Source organism: Macaca nemestrina, chromosome 4 (assembly GCF_043159975.1).
Source record: "Macaca nemestrina isolate mMacNem1 chromosome 4, mMacNem.hap1, whole genome shotgun sequence".
In the NCBI taxonomy this organism is placed as follows: Eukaryota; Metazoa; Chordata; class Mammalia; order Primates; family Cercopithecidae; genus Macaca; species Macaca nemestrina.
In genome coordinates, this window is record NC_092128.1 from 23,357,985 (window position 1) to 23,377,413 (window position 19,429).

Below are 19,429 nucleotides of genomic sequence, written 5' to 3' on the forward strand. Positions count from 1 at the left end.
GGTTGAGGCTGCAGTGAACTGTGGTTACACCACTGCACGAGAGAGCGCCTGGTAACGGAGTAAGACCTTGTCTCTTAGACAAAACAAACAACAAACCTCTGAATATCTTTGACTAATTTTGTACATGGCCTCAATTAACACTAGTTCTCCTAAACAAGCCTAGCCACAAAATTCCTTTTATTTCCTATTATTCACCAAAGAGCGAATGTAGTCCGGATTAGGATGGGAGCGTGGTATCCATGATATCTAGCAAGGTGTGCTTTGGAGGTTGCTGTAACTGCACCTTTCATTCCCAACCTTGTTTTAAGAAAAATAGCAAAAAGAAGGATTAGGGAGGAGCAGAGGCTTTATCAAATCACGGCTAAGGACATGCAGATGGCTAGTAGAGGATCTAGCTGTAATTCATTTTCCCCAACATCACACACCTTGATACCTGCTTTGTTAGAAACATAACTTTGCTATCAGTTTAATACGAGGTTTTCATTGTAATTGTTTTTGGCATGCTCTTCATTCATTCCAACACTACTGATCAACAGGTTAGTAAGAGCACAGTGTTGAGTACTATGGTCTACTACAGCGCGATTTGTATTGGCTGCTCTCAATCTCACCATTAAATGATTTCCTGAAAAGTAAGTGCTGAGTGATACTTTGTACCTAAAAAGTTCTACAAAGCTAATCAAAAGATACCAGGAGTTTCCAGATCTTAATGCCTACCAATCACGGAACACTTACCATGTTCTAGGTACAACATTAGCAGCTTCACATACATGAAACCTCACTTAATTCTGACAAAACCCTTTGAGGTTGAATCATCCCTCCTATTTCTTAAATGAAGAAATTGAGGCTCGGAAGTTAAGTAAGTTGTTCAAAGTCACATAGCTATTAAAATGGTCAAGCTAGAGTTCAAACCAGGTCTCTATAAGCAACCCTGAAAATCATAATCTTATGAACATACCAGGCTTTTCCTTTTACTTACTTACATTCATTCATTTATTTATTTATTGGAGACAAGGTCTTGCTTCACTTTTTCATTCATTTATTGGAGACAAGATCTTGCTCTGCTGCCCAGGCTGGAGTGCAGTGGTGCGATCACAGCTCACTGCAGCCTCAATCTCTCAGGCTCAGGTGATTCTCCCACCTCAGCCTCCCAGGTAGCTGTGACTACAGGTGCATGCCACCACAGTACGCCAATTTTTTTTTTTTTTTTAAGAGACAGGGTCTCACTATGTTGCCCAGGCTGGTCTCGAACTCCTGGGCTCAAGCAATCCTCCCGTCTTGGCCTCCCAAAATGCTGGGATTACAGGTGTGCACCATCACGCCTAGCCCTTTTACTTTAATAAAGAAAAATAAAAGAATATAAGAATAGAACCTTACCTGGTCTAAATCATGTTGGCTCACTATAGCCAGCCCACTTCTAAAATCTAGATTGGTTTCTGAGGTGAAGGAATCTAGAGATAAAAAAAACAGAGTCATACCGGCTGTGCAAGTACACATCTACCACACAGTGGAGGAACCTGATGACAATGAACAATAACAATAGTACCATGAAAAACATGGCTCAAGATTGGGAACTCAATTTTCAACTTTTAGCAAATGGAAGCCCCTAGAAAGCATTTCACTGGTCCAGACCAGGGTTCTCAGCTCTTCTCTATTTCTTTCCACCTAAGGGATCCAATACATGCCCATCAGTCACAGAGACCCACTCTAGCAATAAGAATCAGCATAATAGCAGACCTACTCCATTCTTCTAGAGCTGGGTCAGTCCCTAACTGCAGCAAGAAGCTGAGGAACAGCTGATGAGCAGGTTCTAGAATATTCTTATGCTCGGCACAATGTCCCGTGAACAGAAAGTAAAATGCAAGAAATAGCTACGTCTAGTGACTAAGCAGCTCTTGATTCACCCAATTCACTCTAAGTAATCTGGAAACATAAATAAATAAAAACGTTACTAGCTTTTCAAGGCACAAATAGGTATTTATGGTTCATTAATTTTTAGCAGAAAGTTTACCTTGCAGTCTTCTGCTTTTAAACAAGGTTCTCGAGGCAAATAAGGAATCTTGAGAATCCGTGGGCATGCAATGTAACAAGTAGTACTCCAGATGGCGCCAAAGAATAAATAGGCAGGTCTCTATGATAACTATATCAGAGCTCAGATTAAAGGAACATAATCTCATCAAATATTTTTTACAAACCAGTTTCTGAGGAGGAGAAAAAAGGAGAGACTGCACTCACTTAATGAGGTAGCCACAGCCTCAGTCTGACAGACAGGGTCCCACTGAAGGCTCCTCAAGAGGAAGCAGCAAGCTGTGCTGAGGAAGGAGGTGGGGGTCCTGTGCCAGCAGTCTCATGTCCCTACCTTCTTCCCTGACAGAAAGTGCCCATGTATATTATCAGTATTACCAGCTACTCTAAAAGATAAGAACAAAAAAGTACAATTTGGAAATACATTAGGCATTTACTGGGAAAAAATTAAGTTTATATCTCCTTCCACCTGGTTTTGGTGCCCAAATAATGAGAGAATAAGTGAAGAGTTCCTACATTTCAAGGTCATCACTCAAGTGCATGATTTCATAAAGGATACAAGAACAAAGGGAAAGCAGTTTAGCTCGATTGTTGATCACCTTCACCAAGCGCCGTCTTGCTAGAACATATTTCTGGGCAGTGGAGATTTTATCAACACCAGCAGGCATCACAGACTGACACAACTAGAAGAAACAAACGTGGTTATTAGAATGACATCAACTGGAACAAAATTTTTAATGAAAAACTACTATCAGCAGGTCACCGTGGTAAATGCTGTGAAAACACTCGAATTTAAACATCCTTGCAGATAAAGAGTTTTTTATCTAAGAAGCTAGCAATTTTAAAAAATTAGAGCCAAAGAAGCAAATTCACAAATGAACATTTATCTGCTGCATTTTGAAAAAGTCTGTCCCTGAAACACAGTCAGGGTTGCTGATGAAACCCTGAATTTCCTGTCACATTAAAACAAAGCAAGACAAAACGATAGGTTTTTCAAGCAGTAGCTATAAGAATCCCATGGAGAATTTCTAACAGTTGTCAGGTATCTCCTGCAAAAAATACAAGGTAGACACCTAGAGCATAACTAAAATATGACCCTCAACCAAAGCTCCCATGACCACTTCTCAATGTGGCACACACACGAGCACAATGGTTCCAGCTAATGTTCCAATGCTGGGTTCCACGGAAGGTGTACTGAAGTGAGGCTGATGGAAGGCCACACACTTCATGATAATGATGCAATTTCTCTTGCAAGTACAAGCATCACTGATTAGCTACACGTCAGAGGAAGGACTGCCAGGCATAAACCCAAAATTTCAGGGGTTCCCTAAACCCAGTCATTGACTCCTGCCTCACCCTGTTCCTGCCAGCTACATGCCTTTGGGTGTGTTATGCAAGTCTGTGCCTCAGTTTCCTCACGAGAAATGAGAATAAAAACAGTATCTGCCCAGGTGTTAGGTAGAACATGTAGTTCAGGGCCTGGCATGTTGTAGACACTCAATAAATGTCCCCTGAGATTACCAGAAGAGTGGCAAGAGGGAGTAGGCATGGACTACTCAAAAGAGTAACATGGAAGTTTTTAGAAAGCTTGGTGCAAACCAGGAATGATAAAGTGGTTCAACATCCAGGCGGCCACAGGACACTAGGAAGCTTCAGCACTGCCTTAGGAACTGGCCAAGAGATGCCTTACGTTCAGCTGTGCCAAATGGAAAAGGCAGCAAACTACTTAGTAGCAATCCTGGTCATTCAGCATCTTCAGTTATTAATACAGTAAGTAGAGGGAATGATTCTGGGTCACTGAGAGAAGGCAGTCAAGTCTCATATGCTACCAATTTTGTTTGAAAAATTTGCTAAACAGATATTGAAGATGCTGACGGCACAGAGACATTTACCTAAGTTCTATTAAAAAAAAATCTGCAACAGAAGCCTTTCTCAGCACAGATTTTACAGTATAAATGACCCAAAACTCTTCATTCAAAGGCCAGCTGCCTTTTTATTTTTTTGAACAGGTGCTACACTTCACTGTTTTTCAGTCAAGAGTTTCTATGCTTATAAGGCTGGTGCTATGGTGAAAGAGTCTTCTTCAAATCACACAGAAGAATCATTCCAATTCCTCCAGTCATAATGTATACACCGTCTTTACTCAGTCTGAGACCAGCACCCTGGCCCTAGTAACAGCAATGATTTCTCAAGTCCCCCCAGCTCATTATAAGATTCGTACCTCTTTTATCTCATCTGGGGGAAGCTGGTCTACATTCTGTAGCTTGCTGACACTCTGTCGATGACTGTCATAATAGCTGAAGAAATCATTCGCACTCTGTTTCAGCAGGTAGACAATAATGCCTAAACCAGGCAGGCGCCAGTATGGAACCACTGGAGCTTGGGTATCTAATAGAGGTGATGAGATAAAACAATGTTCCACTTATAAGCATTTCATGTGAATTTCAAATGACCCGTTTTAAAACAAGGCATGCCCCAGAATTTAAGGACATGTAACCTGTCATTAAAACCAACCCAAGATTACTTTTAAATACCATTGATAGTTTAAAGAACAAATGGTTAGGAGCCACTGTAATCAGGTACATACATAAGGCTGGAGATCCTGCAAGAATAAAGAAATCTGACTGATGCACGTTGGCAGAGTCTACCTTTTATTAGGCAGAGAGTTCTTTGAGAACTCTATCAAAGTATAAACCTTACACACACACACACCTCCACATAAAAAACAATATACACAATTTTGGGGTTTCTTTTTGGTTTTTTTGTTGTTGTTGTTTTTTGAGACGGAGTCTCGCTCTGTCGCCCAGGCTGGAGTGCAGTGGCGCGATCTCGGCTCACTGCAAGCTCCGCCTCCTGGGTTTACGCCATTCTCCTGCCTCAGCCTCCTGAGTAGCTGGGACTACAGGCGCCCGCCACCGCGCCCGGCTAATTTTTTGTATTTTTAGTAGAGACGGGGTTTCACCGTGGTCTCGATCTCCTGACCTTGTGATCCGCCCGCCTCGGCCTCCCAAAGTGCTGGGATTACAGGCGTGAGCCACCACGCCCGGCCATTTTGGGGTTTCTTAACACCAAGTGAATAATTTCTGCCTTGCCTGATGGCTCTAGTTGTATGGATTCATTTCTGGTCTGCATCCTTCTGGTTACTAAATTGCCAGTTCAAAGTCATTTCTCTTTCAAAGAGACAAGAACACTAACTGAAATATTCAAAAAATATAAATGGATTTAAACTTTAAAAAATCTTTTACCACAACAACTACATTACGGTAGTAAAACAAAGTGATCTGCCTTTTACCTGGCTACTGGCTAATGAAGACACAAAGGAACAGTGGGATGTCATAAAAGCTGTTTGCAGAGGGAAAACTAGAAAGCAATAACAATATTATCCTAGGACAGGCACAGTGGCTCACACCTGTAATTTCAACACTTTGGAAGGCTGAGGAGAGAGAATGGCTTGAGACCAGGAGTTCAAGACCAGCCTGGGCAACAGAGACCCCGTCCCTACAGAAAAGAAAAAAAAAAATCATCCTAGCGATAATCTGTGTAGTGCAATTAGAACAATTACCTCTAGTGATTTCGTGGAAACACTGTGGCAACTTCTTTTCTTTTCTTTTTTTTTTTTTTTTTGAGAGGGAGTCTTACTCTGTCATCCAGCCTGGAATGCAGTGGTTCGATCTTGGCTCACTGCCACCTCTGCCTCCCAGGTTCAAGCGATTCTCCTGCCTCAGCCTCCCGAGTAGCTAGGATTACAGTCACATGCCATCACGCCCAGCTATTTTTTGTATTTTTAGTAGAGATGGGGTTTCACCATGTTGGCCAGGCTGGTCTCGAACTCCTGACCTCAGGTGATCCGCCTGCCTCGGCCTGCCAAAGTTCTGGGATTACAGGCATGAGCCACCACAGCTGGTCCAACACTGTGGCAATTTCAAGTTCAAATTGGAGATAATCTTTGTTTAATGACCCAAACTGCCATGAATACTGAAGGCGAGATCTGCATTTGCTTTTTTCTTCACTAACAACTCCCTTAACTTTGCTCTAAAGTCAGACTCATATATCTTTCTTTCTTTCTTTCTTTCTTTTTTTTTTTTTTTTTTTTTTGAGACAGGGTCTCACTTTGTCACCCAGGCTGGAGTACAGTGGCACAAACAGGGATCACTGCAGCCTTGACCTCCTGGGCTCCAGTGATCCTCCCACCTCAGTCTCCCAAGTAGCTAGGATTACAGGTGCATGCCACCACACCCAGCTAATTTTTTTGTATTTTTTTTGTAGAAATGGGGTTTCGCCATATTGCCCAGGCTGGTCTCTACCTTCTGGGCTCAAGCAATGCACCTGCCTTGGCCTCCCAAAGTGCTGGGATTACAGGCGTGAGCCACCACACCTCGCCAATCCCATAGATCTTTATACAGAGGGGAAGAGACAGAAGAGTCCCTTGTCTGTGGACGGTGCCACCAACTAGGACATCCTAGACAAATTCAATTTGCCAGGTATCCTCTTCTAGTCTACAGCAAAGATGTGACAGTTTTCACAACACATTGTTACACAGAGCCTTCTCCTAGTGAAATCAGGTATCCTGGTCCCCAGATAACATTTGTGTGATCTCTATCCTGGTAGGAAGATATCCACAAAGAGGATGATTGAATACTTGGAGGACTCCAGAGCATTTCAGGAGTTCTCACCCTACTAATTTGTCCAAGTCTAGAAAATATTTGCGCATTTCGAGGCTATTAGGTTTGCATAAAACAGCCGGGCGCAGTGGCTTGTGCCTATAATCCCAGAACTTTGGGAGGCCAAGGCAGGTAGATCACTTGAGGTCAGGTGTTTGAGACCAGCTTGACCAACATGGCGAAACTCCGTCTGTACTAAAAATACAAAAATTAACCAGGCATGGGGCGTGTGCCTATGGTCCCAGATTCTCAGGAGATTAAGGCATAAGAATCGCTTGAGCCCAGGAGGTAGAGATTGCAATGAGCAGAGATCATGCCACAGAACTCAGCCTGCGTGACAGAATGAGACTCTGTCTCTAAAATAAAATAAAATAAATTCATCGGAAGAGAGCTTGCCATTGCTTCCATTTTACGGATAAGAGAACTAAGGCACAAAGAGGGTGATTAACTTTTCCAGAATTACACCAATAAGTTATTTGTAGAACTGGGATTCAAATCCAGGCAGTTTGTCATTAGTCGATTAGGTTGAACTGCTTCTTTATATACCACATACCTACTCACGCACATGTCTAGAATTGGAAGACAAAAATATGGTTGCTGACCCTAAAAAGAGTCTAAGAAAAATTGGAAAAATAACAATTTCTAAGACTCAATGGGCTGGGCACGATGGCTCACGCCTATAATCCCAGTACTTTGGGAGGCCGAGGCTGGCAGATCACCTGGGGTCAGGAGTTCCAGACCAGCCTGGCCAATGCGTGAAACTCTGTCTCTACTAAAAATACAAAAAATTAGCCGGGCGTAGTGGTGGGTGCCTGTAGTCCCAGCTACATGAGAGGTTGAGGCAGAAGAAGGGCGTGAACTAGGAGGCAGAGCTTGCAGTGAGCTGAGATTGAGATCTGCCACTGCACTCCAGCCTTGGCGACAGAGCAAGACTCCGTCTCAAAAAAAAAAAAAAAAAAAAAAAAAAAAAATTAGCCAGGCATAGTGGCAGGTGCCTATACTCCCAGCTACTTGGGAGGCTGAGGCAAGAGAATCGCCTGAACCTGGGAGGCAGAGGTTATAGTGAGCCAAGATCGCGCCATTGCACTCCAGCCTGGGGGACAAGAGCGAGACTTCATCTCAAAAAAAAAAAAAAAAAAAAAAAAAAGACTCAATGAGTTCGCCTTCAGGTATTAAAGATCAAAGACTGATAGGATATGGAAAAGATTAGCTCAAAATGAGAAGCAACTAAATAAAATTTTAATAATGACCAATGAAACATTATTAGCACATGATTAATATTAAAGAATACAAAATTACATTTTTGTTTGAAAAATCTTATGTTCAGGTTAAATTTGTGTTACAAGGTTAGTTTCAAGGGGAAAGAAAGGAGCCCTTTTGAGGCAGAGTTAGAGGTCTCCATCAAGCTATTGGCCTTCAGAGATTAATAAACAGATTGATGTCCATTTTCAAACTGCCAGATGGAAAGGGGATAAATCAGGTTATAAGTTACTGCTGGCCGACAGGTCTTTGGATAGGAATCCCAATCATTCCATGCCATTCCAAAGTGAAATGATCTCTTTTTCACACTGGTTGAGCCACTTGGACTAGAAGGATAACTTTCCCCTCACGCCAGTGAGGACATGCAGATATTGGAATCCCCCCATGGTGGTTCCTTTTTATACTATCTTCCTGGCAGCAAACTTTTTTTTTGTTGTTAGAGTCATGGTCTCACTCTGTCACCCAGGCTGGTGTGCAAGTGGCATGATCTTGGCTCACTGTAGCCTTGAACTCCTGGGCTCATGTGATCCCCCTGCTATAGTCTCTTGAGTAGCTGAGATTACAGGCTCAGCCATCATGCCTGGTTCCAACTTTCTGAACACAGGAGAAAACAAGAACTATGTAGAATTAACTTGTTTAAGTCAAAGGAACTGTTTTACATGTCCAGTCTAATTTAACTATTTTACTCCATAAAATGGAATTACAAATCTTTGTAGCTACCTCCCTGGTTTCTTTAAGACATCCTTTCACCTAAGACTACTCCCTTTGAATCACTGAAAGATACCTTTAAATAAAGGTATTTTATTAGCTATTAAGGACTTAGTTTGTCTTAATATGACAAACTAAGATTCTACCGGTCAGTACTCTTCTCCCCCATCCATGGCATAAAACGAAAAAGCCTAGACATAATACAAACAAAAGCAGACACTGGTAGAAGGCAGAACTTTTGTGACAAAAATCAGAATAGTAGATGCCTGGACTAGGGTCGAAGGAAACAATCAAATGCCATCAAAGGCAAGAAGAAATCTTTAAGGAACAGGGAATTGTTCTGTATTTTGGTTATGGTGATGGTTACCCAACTTTATATAATTACCAAAAAGCATTCAAACTGTATACCTAAAATGGGTGAATTTTGTTGTACATAAATTACAACAACAACAAATTTAATACTACCAGCTAGGACATTTTATAATAGAGTTTGTCTAACAAAGTTCTTAACATAATTTATATAGGATAAGGTTGAATGCTGCTAAACTAATACATTTTTCTTTAAGTTTTGGGATACATGTGCAGAACGTGTAGGTTTGTTACATAGGTATACATGTGCCATGGTGGTCTGCTGCACCTATCAACCTGTCATCTAGGTTTTAAGCCAAACATGCATTAAGTATTTGTCCTAATGCTCTCCCTCCCCTTGCTGCCTATCCCCTGACAAGCACCGTTGTGTGATGTTCCCCTCCCTGTGTCCATGTGTTCTCATTGTTCAACTTCCACTTATGAGTGAGAACATGTGGTATTTGGTTTTCTGTTCCAGTGTTAGTTTGCTGAGAATGATGGCTTCCAGCCTCATCCATGTCCCTGCAAAGGACATGAACTCATTCTTGTTTATGGCTGCATAGTATTCCATGTTGTATATGTGCCACAATTTCTTTATCCAGTCTATCACTGATGGACATCTGGGTTGGTTCCAAGTCTTTGCTATTGTAAATAGTGCTGCAATAAACATGTATGCATGTGTCTTTACAGTAGAATGATTTACAACCCTTTGGGTTAAACTAATTTTTTTTTTTTTTTTTTTTTTTTGAGACGAAGTCTCACTCTGTAGATCAGGCTGCAGTGCAGTGGTGTGATCTCAGCTCACCACAACCTCCGCCTCCTGGGTTCAAGCAATTCTCCTGCCTCATCCTCCAGAGTACCTGGGATTACAGGCACGCCACTGCACCTGGCTAGTTTTTTGTATTTTTAGTAGAAACGGGGTTTCACCATGTTGGCCAGGCTGGTCTTGAACTCCTGCCCTCAGGTAATCTGCCTGCCTCAGCCTCCCAAAGTGCTAGGATTACAGGCGTGAGCAACTGCACACCCGGCCACTAATATATTTTTCATAATGTCATTTTATACTATTATTCTACTAAACACATATATTTTGTGATTAAGTAATTTTCAGGGATAATAAGATCTTGAAGAAAATGAAAATGTGACAAAATTTTTCTCACAGATCACAAAGACTTCCTGAAATCACCAACAGTCAATTCCATTATCTCCACTAAGATACTAACGGGGTTTTTCTTCCGAGTGTTCCATAGGATAACAGCTTTACCCATTATCCTGCCCCATATTCAAATATTCCCTACTGAGTCATTAAAGAATCACAGGATAAGTTGGCCTAATTAGTATCTAAATTGTATTTTGTTATGTTATAGAAATTTGGAGCTATAATAAAAAACCCAGTTTAGACACTAAATTCAGCTTAACATGATTTAACATATAAAACTGTTTGTTGTATTTTCATCTTTTTCACCCAGCCGACTTACTCCCCAATTTAGATCCTTTGAGCCCTCAAGTGCTATTCAAAACATGGTTCCTCTAGATTAACTCTCGGTAAATCTTGAATTTCTCTGTTCTCTCCAGTCTTACACGTAAGTCTAATAATAATACCTCCTGCTCAACTTTAAAACTTGTTTAAAATGTTTCCCATTAATGACACTTAAAGAAAATACTGCATCTTAATGGAGCCAAGCTGGAGAGCTATGTCATAACCATAGCAACTTAGTTCCTTCAATACGGAATGAAAAACTAAGCTCACCTTGCCGCGGTCCATCTCTGTTAACTGTTTCTGAAAGGCTAGGAGTGAAGAGACACACAGCATGCTGGAAGGTAGGAGAACTCTGTAACATGAGTGACTGGCAATATTCCATTACATTGGCACAAATCTATAATCAAAAACCAGCAGTAACAAAAATGTTAGACCCTGAAATGCCTTAATTAGCATGAAACTCGAGATTTGAAGAAGAAAAGGTTATAAATCAATCTGTAAAATGACTCACATCTGTTTTTTCTTTTTTTTTGAGATGGAGTCTCCCTTTGTTGCCCAGGGGCTGGAGTGCAGTGGCATGATCTTGGCTCACTACAACCTCCGCCTCTCGGGTTCAAGCAATTCTGCCGCCTCAGCCACCCCAAGTAGCTGGGACCACAGGCGCGTGCCACCACGCCCAGCTAAATTTTTTTTGTATTTTTAGTACACACAAGGTTTCACCATGTTGGCCAGGATGGTCTTGAACTCTTGACCTTAGGTGATCCGCCTGCCTCAGCCTCCCAAAGTGCTGGGATCCTAGGCATGAGCCACCGCACCGGTCCCGCATCTGTTATTTTTATCAACATTTTCTAAAAACATAAAAACCTTAGAGAAGTCACATGGTTCTTGCCCCTTACCTGCTGCATAGCCAGTTCAATCTCATCTTTCTTGCTTACTTTATCTCCCTCCACATTATCGTCTTGAAATTTAAACTGACGCAGTCTGTCAGAGCCACCAAAGCGACTTAGTAGTCCTAAGCACTGGCGCTAAGAAAGAAAAATATATCTTGTTGATATGTAGTTAAATGTATTTAAAATTAGTAACCTCTCTTTCTTGAGGGATAAAGGAAAAACTCAGTGAAGAATGGAATCATTCCTTAAAGCATCTAATATCTTACTTAAAACTGAGCCAACTAAAAGTAGCATTATTAAAATTCAACTTTGTGCAAAGGTATTTGATTGGTAGCTAACAGATGAAAAGAGTACCATCTTTTTTAAAGCAATAAATCCCAGTATCATCTAAATGTTTGCCAAATAACTTTCTGCATTATATCAAAGTATGTGTTAATTCTTTGGAAGATACTCATTAAATGAAAAACAAGTTTATAAACAAAAGAGAAGCAAAATGAGAGGGCAGTCACAAGATGGACATGTCTGTGATAATTTTGTCTACCAAGGCACAAATCTAAAAGCTATTGTTCCTGTGGTTGCTCCCAGGGACTTCGTAAAGGGGTTACAAACACACAGATCATCTTGGAAGATAAATGCAAATGTCCCAGCTTCAAATGTTAATACTTCTCACCTGAGAATACAGTATTTCCCATGGTTCTCAAAGAGAAAGGACAAGCTTTTCAATACTGGCAGTATATCTAGAGGTTAGCTGATGGCTTTGAAATTAGAGACATGGGTTCCAATAACAGGTACAACGTTCTGCTCTGTGACCTGGAATAAGTTACTTAATTTCTCACACCTAAATGTTTACATTTCTAAAGTGGTAATAACAATTCCTATCTTATAAGATGGCTGTCAGGATTCCCTGACACATGGTATTTTATTTAAAGTGCTTAGCACAATGTTCTGCACATAATAAATGTATTTTAAATGAAACGTGTATTTTAAAAATTGGTAATACCATATACAGATTTAGATGTATAGAGAGCTATACACATATATAATACACAATGTCTTATTATTTTATTTATTTATTTTTGAGACAGTCTCTTGCTCTGTTGCCCAGGCCGAAGTGCAATGGTATGATCTCAGCTCACTGTAACCTCTGCCTCCTGGGTTCAAGCAATTCTTGCGCCTCAGCCCCGCAAGTAGCTGCTACTACAGGCATGCACCACCACCCACGGCTAATTTTTGTATTTTTAATAGAGATGGAGTTTAGCCATGTTCCCCAGGCTGGTCTCAAACTCCTGGCCTCAAGCAATCCACCCACCTCGGCCTCCCAAAATGCTGGGATTACAGGAGCGAGTCATCCCAACCAGCCGCAGTAAGTTTGGATAAGGCAGAACATATTAATGAGACTATAATATAAACTTATTTTGCCAAAATAGTTATATCTATGTTTAACATTTATAAATGTGTGTTTGCCGCTTCTCTTACAGATAAAATAGATGCACTCAAACATTTCCAAAGGTCACCTTATGAAAGATCCATCAAAAAGGTGTCTTCCGCCATACCAATGAAAGATGACTTAAAAAACCCAAAGTATTTGGGTTTTGTTGGTGAGAGTCCAATCTTTTCTGGAATGCTGTTTGACAATTATGATGTCAAAATGTACTATGTGTATACCCTCGGTCCCAGTGATACCATGTGCTATTTACTCCAGAGGAAAATATGCACACAAAAATGCTAATATTAGCATTTTTCTTTTGAAATCTTGAAAAACACTCCGTGAAAAAAGGACTAGTTAAGAAAATTGTTGTATCCAAAACAATGGGATATAAATGCTAGTACATAAATATTAAATATAATTACTCTGCAGTCAATAAAAAGTAAAGATGCTCAGATCAAACCAGGCCAACAGGCTCCCAGAAAGACTGATAAAATATCTAATTGACAAACTAATATGTTAGAACATATTGAGAGGAGATTACAAGATCTTGTAAAGAGTTTGGGGATAAATTAGTAATAAGTACATAAAAACCAAGTAAATAAAAAAGAAAACTCTAGGGCAAACAGTCCGCTTGTGGCTTATTCACAAATGACATTTACACAGTCATAATAATGTAACACTTAACATTAATGTAACCAAAACTATGATGTAATTATATTGAGTTTCAGGGGGTGTTACAGGAAATGTATACATTGTATGATGGAAAAAAAGGAGTAAAAACATCTAAATTCTCATATCCTCCCCATCCCCCAACAATGGAAAGTCAACAGATGATTACTAAAATTAGAAAATCAAGAAGCAGCAATATAAGCGTATTATTTAGAAATACCAAAGAACCAAAACAGTTGAAAGGGGTTTCCCAAATCTAGGGGGCACGATGGGGAGGATGGTATATTTTGTAACGTGTCTTATAACTGCTATTTAAAGAAATAAGAATCAGTTACCTGGAATCTTCCAATATGTCCCTGTAGCTCCATTAGAGATCCTTCATTTACATCAACGTCAAGTTCACTTAATATCCCTATAAAATGTAGAATGCTTTACAACATACTATAGCAAACAAAAACATTAAAAACTAGGAAGAGAGGTTCTAATATCTGACATTCTTCTTGTGCATGAACAGATATTTTTGCCATAAAAAAGTTTCAAGAACTATGACTTTACAAAGACTGTAAGGAACTGTAAGTACCTGTTGAGAACTATGATTTTACAAAGATGGTTAAGTAAGTATATTAATAACAGCACCGGTACATGTGCATTCACACCCAATCTAAAATGCAGAGTGAATTGATCTTAAAAGGCATTTTTAGTTTTCAAGAAAAATCTAATTTTTTTATAATGATAAAAGTAATTTTCTAAATTACTTTCTTATAAAATGCATTTCTTTTTAACCCCTCTAAATATATACAATTTGCTTTTTCTTTTCCCCTGGGCAAAGTACAATTTAAAAAGAACACAAAAACATTTCCATTCAATGTCTTAGTTTGGACCCATTACAAAACTCCTAAATCGAAATGACCCACCTCTAATAGCACCATAGCCTCTCCTGATTTCTAATGAGCCTGCAAGTGACCCTAACATGTCATTCTCCCCATCAGTTTGTTTCCTTGTTCCATCACTAATCATGCTGAGGAATACCCACCTAAACCTATCCTAGCCATCAAACTTCGTATTCGTATGTGTTTTCAGATTCCTTTAATTCACTTCATCCTCACTTCCAAGCATAGACTCCACAGCACAAACCAAGAACCTGATCCTTCTCTCCTCATAATGACAAGTCCTCCTCTTTTTAGATTAGCTCAGCCCTCAACACAAACTGACAGAAAATCCTATCATCTGGTACATGCGGGTTCGTTATACCTCCACACCTGTGCCTTACTGCTTCCCGAGAGCCTATCCTGTCCCACCTTCAACTCCTCTGAGAGTCTCCTCCCAGAATTGCTTGCTTTCTCTTCTAACATACTAAAATCTACCCTGCCACAGAAGAGTTGTCCTATTTGAAAACAGGCTCAACTCTTTCTTGTACTCCAAAACCAAACAAAACCAAACCGAATCAAGCAAAAACTTGGTTAGTATCAATTTTTTGAAAGTTTTTCTTTAGTTGCTGCTTGTATTCATAATTCTTATGCCCTCCTTTGCCATCTGAACTCCTTGAAACCTGGATTTTTCACCTAACACTATCATGAAACTAAGACTTTTTCCTCTTTGTCCTCAAACTTGCTGAACTGTGCACCAGGTATTGCTGTTTCAAAGTTCACTTTCCCCTGAATGTCAACTGCTGCCTCAATTTAAAAGGACTTCCAATTCTCAGATTCTGTAAGATCTTTCTGTTAAATGCCATCTAACTATTCTATGTAAATCAATCACTCTCAACTCCAAAATACTTTTCAGAGTATCTGTGAGCCAGCTGGGCATGGTGGCTCACATCTGCACTTTGGGAGGCTGAGGTGGGAGGGTTGCCTGAGTCCAGGAGTTTGAAACCAGCATGGACAACATAGTGAGGCCTCGTCTTTATTTGAAAAAATAAAATTAAATATATATATATATCTATGAGTCACAGAAACAAAATTAATCTGCTGATAAGATTTGTGGAGGTACAACATACACAGTGGTGGGCTAGGCAGCATGGCAGATACAAAGTTACAAACAGAACTGCAATCTAAGCGAGCATTTAAGACAAATGTGCATAAATTATAGTATATTATAGGATAATACAGGGCTGAACTGTATACAACAGGGTTGATAAGAGTATAACTTGTTTAAAAGTGTTTTCATGGCCGGGCGCGGTGGCTCACGCCTGTAATCCCAGCACTTTGGGAGGCTGAGGCGGGCGGATCACAAGGTCAGGAGATCGAGACCACGGTGAAACCCCGTTTCTACTAAAAATACAAAAAAAATTAGCCGGGCACGGTGGCGGGCGCCTGTAGTCCCAGCTACTCAGGAGGCTGAGGCAGGAGAATGGCGTGAACCCGGGAGGCGGAGCTTGCAGTGAGCCGAGATTGCGCCACTGCACTCCAGCCTGGGCGACAGAGCGAGACTCTGTCTCAAAAAAAAAAAAAAAAAAAAAGTGTTTTCAAAAGTTTGGAAGGATATTTGGCATTATTTTTAACAAAAATGTTAAGCACATATATTTCTGACAAGTACTGCCAGGAATTTATCAAATCTATCAGTTCAAATGGACAAAAATGGGGCTGGGTGCAGTGGCTCACGCCTGTAATCCCAACACTTTGGCAAACTGAGGCAGGATTGCTTGAGGCCAGGAATTCGAGACCAGCCTGGGCAACACAGCGAGACCCTGTCTCAACAACAACAAAAAATTAAAAATTAAAAAAGTAATAAAAACAAATGTACAAAAATATATATGAATGCATATGTAAATACATAGCTAAATAGTAAGTACACACACACACATATACACAAAGTTATTAAATGCCACATTGTTTAAAATTTTAAGAAGCTTGGAAACAGTCAACATGTCAGAGAATCTGATTAAAAAACAAAGGACTAGCTATGCGTGGTAGTGTGTGCTGTATTCTCAGCTACTTGGGAGGCTGAGGCAGGAGGATCATTTGAGCTCAGGAGTTCCAGCTATGATCGTGCCACTGCACTCCAGCCCGGGTGACAGCGTAAGACCCAGTCTCTAAAACAAACAAATAGGCCAGGCATAGTGGCTCATGCCTATAATCCCAGCACTTTGGGAGACTGAGGTGGGAGGATTGCTTGAGGCCAGGAGTTCGAGAACACCTAGGCAACACAGCAAGACCCTGTCTCTACAAAAAATAAAAAATTAGCTTGGTGTGACAGCATGTGCCTATATTCCTGCTTACTTGAGAGGCTGAGGTGGAAGGATCACTTGAGCCAGGTAGGTCGAGGCTGCAGTGAGCCAAGATTGCAGCTTTGCACTCCAGCCTGGGTGACAAGAGTGAGACTCTGTCGCCCTAAAAATAAAAACAAACACAAACAAAACAAGTGTCTGCTTAACTTTTCCACAACTGGAAAACTAGGCAGTCAATTAAAAAAAATGGGCAGGAGCTAAATGTGCTGATGAGAAAAAATCTCATGGAGACCCTGCAATTTACAGAAGTACATTGACAGTAATTAGTTAAGTCCTGGAAAAAATCAAAGGAAAAACCATTAGGAGTTCCACCCCACAACACTACAGGACCTTAGTAGAGGCAAGAAGGCTGGCCTGACTTGGTATTATCTTAGGACACTGGAATGAACTGGTGAACGAAGCACACCACAGGCTGGGTGGAATGGACCCTGGGATCTCCTTGGAAGAAGCACAGGCTCCAAGTAACTCAGCCGGCACTGTACTCAGCCCTGGCCAACTCTCAATTTCTCTCAACCCAGAGGGCTCAGCCACCGAGACAGCCCAGACAAAAAAAATATTGGGGATTATAGGGTGGATTCAGAGGTTGCCTCAGATGTCTCCAAAGCAACATAAAAATGGAGGTAATATAGCCTAGTAGTTACATATATAGATTCAAAAGACGTACTACCTGGGAAACTCTATACTATCCAGTGTTATCTGTGTGACTTTGGACAAGTTAACCTTCCTGTGCTTCAGCCCCCTCAGCTGTAAAACGTGGAAAATGACAGTTCTACCTCATAAGACTGCTGTGTCTTCCAATCAGTTATCATGTCAAGTATTTAAAACAGTACCTGGCACATACATGCTTAATAAATGTCAGTTACTATCATTTATATTACATATTCTAAGCAAAAGAAAATCATAATCGGCGGTCCTGTCATTAAAGAACAAAGACAACCTTTAGACATTCTTAAACATTAGAGAATTTCGGGAATATGAGACAGCATGCTTTTTCTTGAGGGAATGAACCTCAGTACAAATTAAAAATACCAAGAGATAAATCAAAAGAAGTAATTCGTGAATGGTGACGCCATGGTGGGGAACACAACTGTTTTGCAGTGAATCCATGTAAACATACAACTAAAACTAAGTAGCTGAGGATATTATGGTTGCATAACAGATGTAAATGTTACAAAACCTGACAAGGTTAAAATGATATAAGTAAACATCATCTGAGGGTGGAAGAGGAAGTGTAAAAGAAGTCATCATTTCATCTTTCCCATCAGGGAGTTAACTGATTCTAAAATTTACATGTAGTAAAGGAATTATAAGGTGGGGGAAGTAACCAAAATATCTTAATAATGTTTCATAATTTTTTTTCTTTAAGGTGATCTTTTAAAAGGTGACATACTCTAGTAGTAAAGAAACATTTGTCTGGAATTTGGCAATTCCTTTCATTTCTCTTCAATTAGATTTTTGTCTGTTAAATTCATATAAAATTCACATGTATACATATGTAACAAACCTGCACGTTGTGCACATGCACCCTAGAACTTAAAGTATAATTAAAAATAAATAAATTCATGTAAAATTAAATATTTGTTTTTTAAAACAGCATGTAAAAGGTCATCCTATTCTCATTAGTTGCCTCTGTATGTCTCTGTTGCTTTCTCTCTCTCCCCTTCTCTCTCTCCCTTTCTCAAAGTACATAAAGCGATGTTTGAAAATGTATCAAATGTCAACATTTGGTAATTTCTAGGTGGTGAGATTTTGAGTGTTTGTTAGTTATCTCCTTTTGAATGTTTTTATAATGAGCATGTATCTTAAAAAAAAAAAAAAAAAGACATCTTGCTCTGTTGCCCAGACTGGAGTGCAGCAGCATAATCTTGGCTCACTGCAGTCTCGAACTTCCCAGCTCAAATAATCCTCCTACCACAACCTCCCAAGTAGCCAGGACCACAGGTGAATGCCCTCAATACCTAGCTAATTTTTAAAAATTTTTTTTGTAGAGACAGGGTCTCTCTATGTTGCCCAGGCTGGTCTTGAACCCTTGGTCTCAAGCAATCCTCCTGCCTCAGCCTTCCAAAGTGATGAGATCACAGGTATGAGCCACCACACCCAGCCAAGCATGTATCATTTTATAAATATAAACTTATTACATAAATAAAGGCTCTGTTAGCAGTACTAGTTTCAAATAAGTCATATATAGCTGCAAAGTAACAAAAAACCTCATTTTATTAATTTATGGCAGTCAGTAAAGAATTATTCAAAGTCCTTTCAACATAATCAACTCACCAGGAAGTGCTGCTTTACTTATAATTCCTGTCAGCAGAGCCAATTCCTGCAAAGACCCAGCACTAACATCCTGACAGCGCAGAATTGCTTGTATGGTATCAGAATGTGAAATAAGAAACTGCAATACCTAAGCCATTGAAAAGGAAGAGGAACAGAAAAAACGGATGTAGAAGTAGAAAATTATATTATAAATGCATAATTCATCTTATAAATAATGTTGAAGGAAATAATTCAATAAGTGACGAAGAATAACAGATAAGCAACTGTTTTCTGTACTTACATATTTATTTCTTCAGGAAGTAAACATTTAAAATTCACAAGACTAAAAGGATTATTTTAAAGTTTGTAAGTTAATACATCTGGAGACTACTGTAGAAGAATATAATGCAGAACTACTGTATGAAAACTATTATCTGATGGCCGGGCGCGGTGGCTCAAGCCTGTAATCCCAGCACTTTGGGAGGC

At 40.0% G+C, this 19,429-nt stretch overlaps 1 protein-coding gene across 2 annotated transcripts in view; it reads right to left on the bottom strand.

The window, feature by feature from the left end:
• LOC105471444 (nucleoporin 205) overlaps positions 1-19,429 on the bottom strand; it is a 94,283-nt gene that overhangs the window by 1,167 nt on the left and 73,687 nt on the right. For both annotated transcript variants that reach the window (XM_071094439.1, XM_071094440.1), the window contains exons 35-42: positions 18,965-19,091; positions 13,800-13,876; positions 11,373-11,501; positions 10,747-10,873; positions 4,244-4,410; positions 2,582-2,705; positions 2,009-2,137; positions 1,375-1,448 (exon numbers count right to left, since the gene is read on the bottom strand). In XM_071094439.1, coding sequence (XP_070950540.1) covers positions 1,375-1,448; positions 2,009-2,137; positions 2,582-2,705; positions 4,244-4,410; positions 10,747-10,873; positions 11,373-11,501; positions 13,800-13,876; positions 18,965-19,091 — 954 coding nt within the window. The remainder of the gene's footprint in view (positions 1-1,374; positions 1,449-2,008; positions 2,138-2,581; positions 2,706-4,243; positions 4,411-10,746; positions 10,874-11,372; positions 11,502-13,799; positions 13,877-18,964; positions 19,092-19,429) is intronic.